At 62.8% G+C, this 1035-nt stretch overlaps 1 protein-coding gene across 1 annotated transcript in view; it reads right to left on the bottom strand.

Moving 5' to 3' along the window:
* Positions 1-362: 362 nt before the first annotated feature.
* The window catches only part of EMH_0064330 (uncharacterized protein), a gene marked incomplete at both ends in the record, with an annotated part of 3067 nt that continues 2394 nt past the window's right edge, over positions 363-1035 (bottom strand). Inside the window, 2 exons of the mRNA XM_013498239.1 lie at positions 363-577; positions 720-938. Coding sequence (XP_013353693.1) covers positions 363-577; positions 720-938 — 434 coding nt within the window. The remainder of the gene's footprint in view (positions 578-719; positions 939-1035) is intronic.

Below are 1035 nucleotides of genomic sequence, written 5' to 3'. Positions count from 1 at the left end.
GTTATATATTGAACTGGGGGAGAGGAGAAGGCAAGCTGTGCCTGCAGCAGCAGCAGCAACAGCAGCAGCATGCACAGCTCCAACGCCCCTCTACACACACCAGGCCGATCTGTGGGCTGTCCTAGCAGCACCGAGGGCTCTGTAGGGGCCCCCATCAGGGGCCCCCAAGGGGCCTCTCCAGGGGCCCCCCGGGGGCCCCCAGGGGCCCCCCTAGGGGCCCCGTGTTGTATGCTGAGTGAAGCAGCAGCTCTGCTATGAATATGAAAGAGGGTACAGGGGGCCCCCCGCCCCTGGAGAGGGTATGGGGGGCCCCCCGGCAGCTCTCAGACTTTGCTGCTGCGCTGTACCATGTGGGCCCCTTCTTAACGGGGGGGGACCTGGCGAGGCTCTGCTGCTGCTGCCGTCTGCTGCAGCAGCAGCAGCAAAAGGGGGGCCCCCTCTTCTCTGCCTTTGAGGGGGCCCTCGCTCTGATGCTCCCCAGCCACCGAGCCCGAGCGGACCTCTTGCAGGAACTCACTGACACCAGCTGCTGCTGCTGCTGCTGCTGCTGCTGCTGCTGCTCTGGGGGCCCCCGCCTCTGCGGCAAAGCGCCTATACACAGCCGAGGTAGGCAACAACAACGATGTTCTTGCTGCTGCTGCTGCTGCTTCTGCTGCTGCTTCTGGATGCTGCTGCTGGTGGCTTCGCAGCAACAGCAGCAGATACTTCTACCTTCGCACTCCCTCTCTGCTGCTGCTGCTGCTGCTGCTGCTGCCTTTGCTGCTGCTTGTGTCTCCATCCCTTGCTGCTGCTGTTGCTGCTGGTGATGTTTCTGCTGCTGTACTTAGTGCGTTTGCTGCTGTCTTTTGGGTTGTGTTGCTGCTGCATTTGTCTCTGTTTGTGTGGCGTGTATGCAGGTTGCTGCTGCTGCAACAGCACCGGAGCAGCTGCAGCAGCAGCTGCAGCAGCAGCAGCAGCAGACAGGAAGCGGCTGCGGCGTTCCCCACCAGACCCCCGGGATCCGATCCCCCGCCCAGGAGACACCTCATCTATCTG

The sequence above is a fragment of the Eimeria mitis genome, genomic scaffold (assembly GCF_000499745.2).
Source record: "Eimeria mitis Houghton genomic scaffold, Emh_scaff3284, whole genome shotgun sequence".
Classification (NCBI taxonomy): domain Eukaryota; phylum Apicomplexa; class Conoidasida; order Eucoccidiorida; family Eimeriidae; genus Eimeria; species Eimeria mitis.
This window is presented reverse-complemented; position numbering and strand designations above follow the sequence as displayed.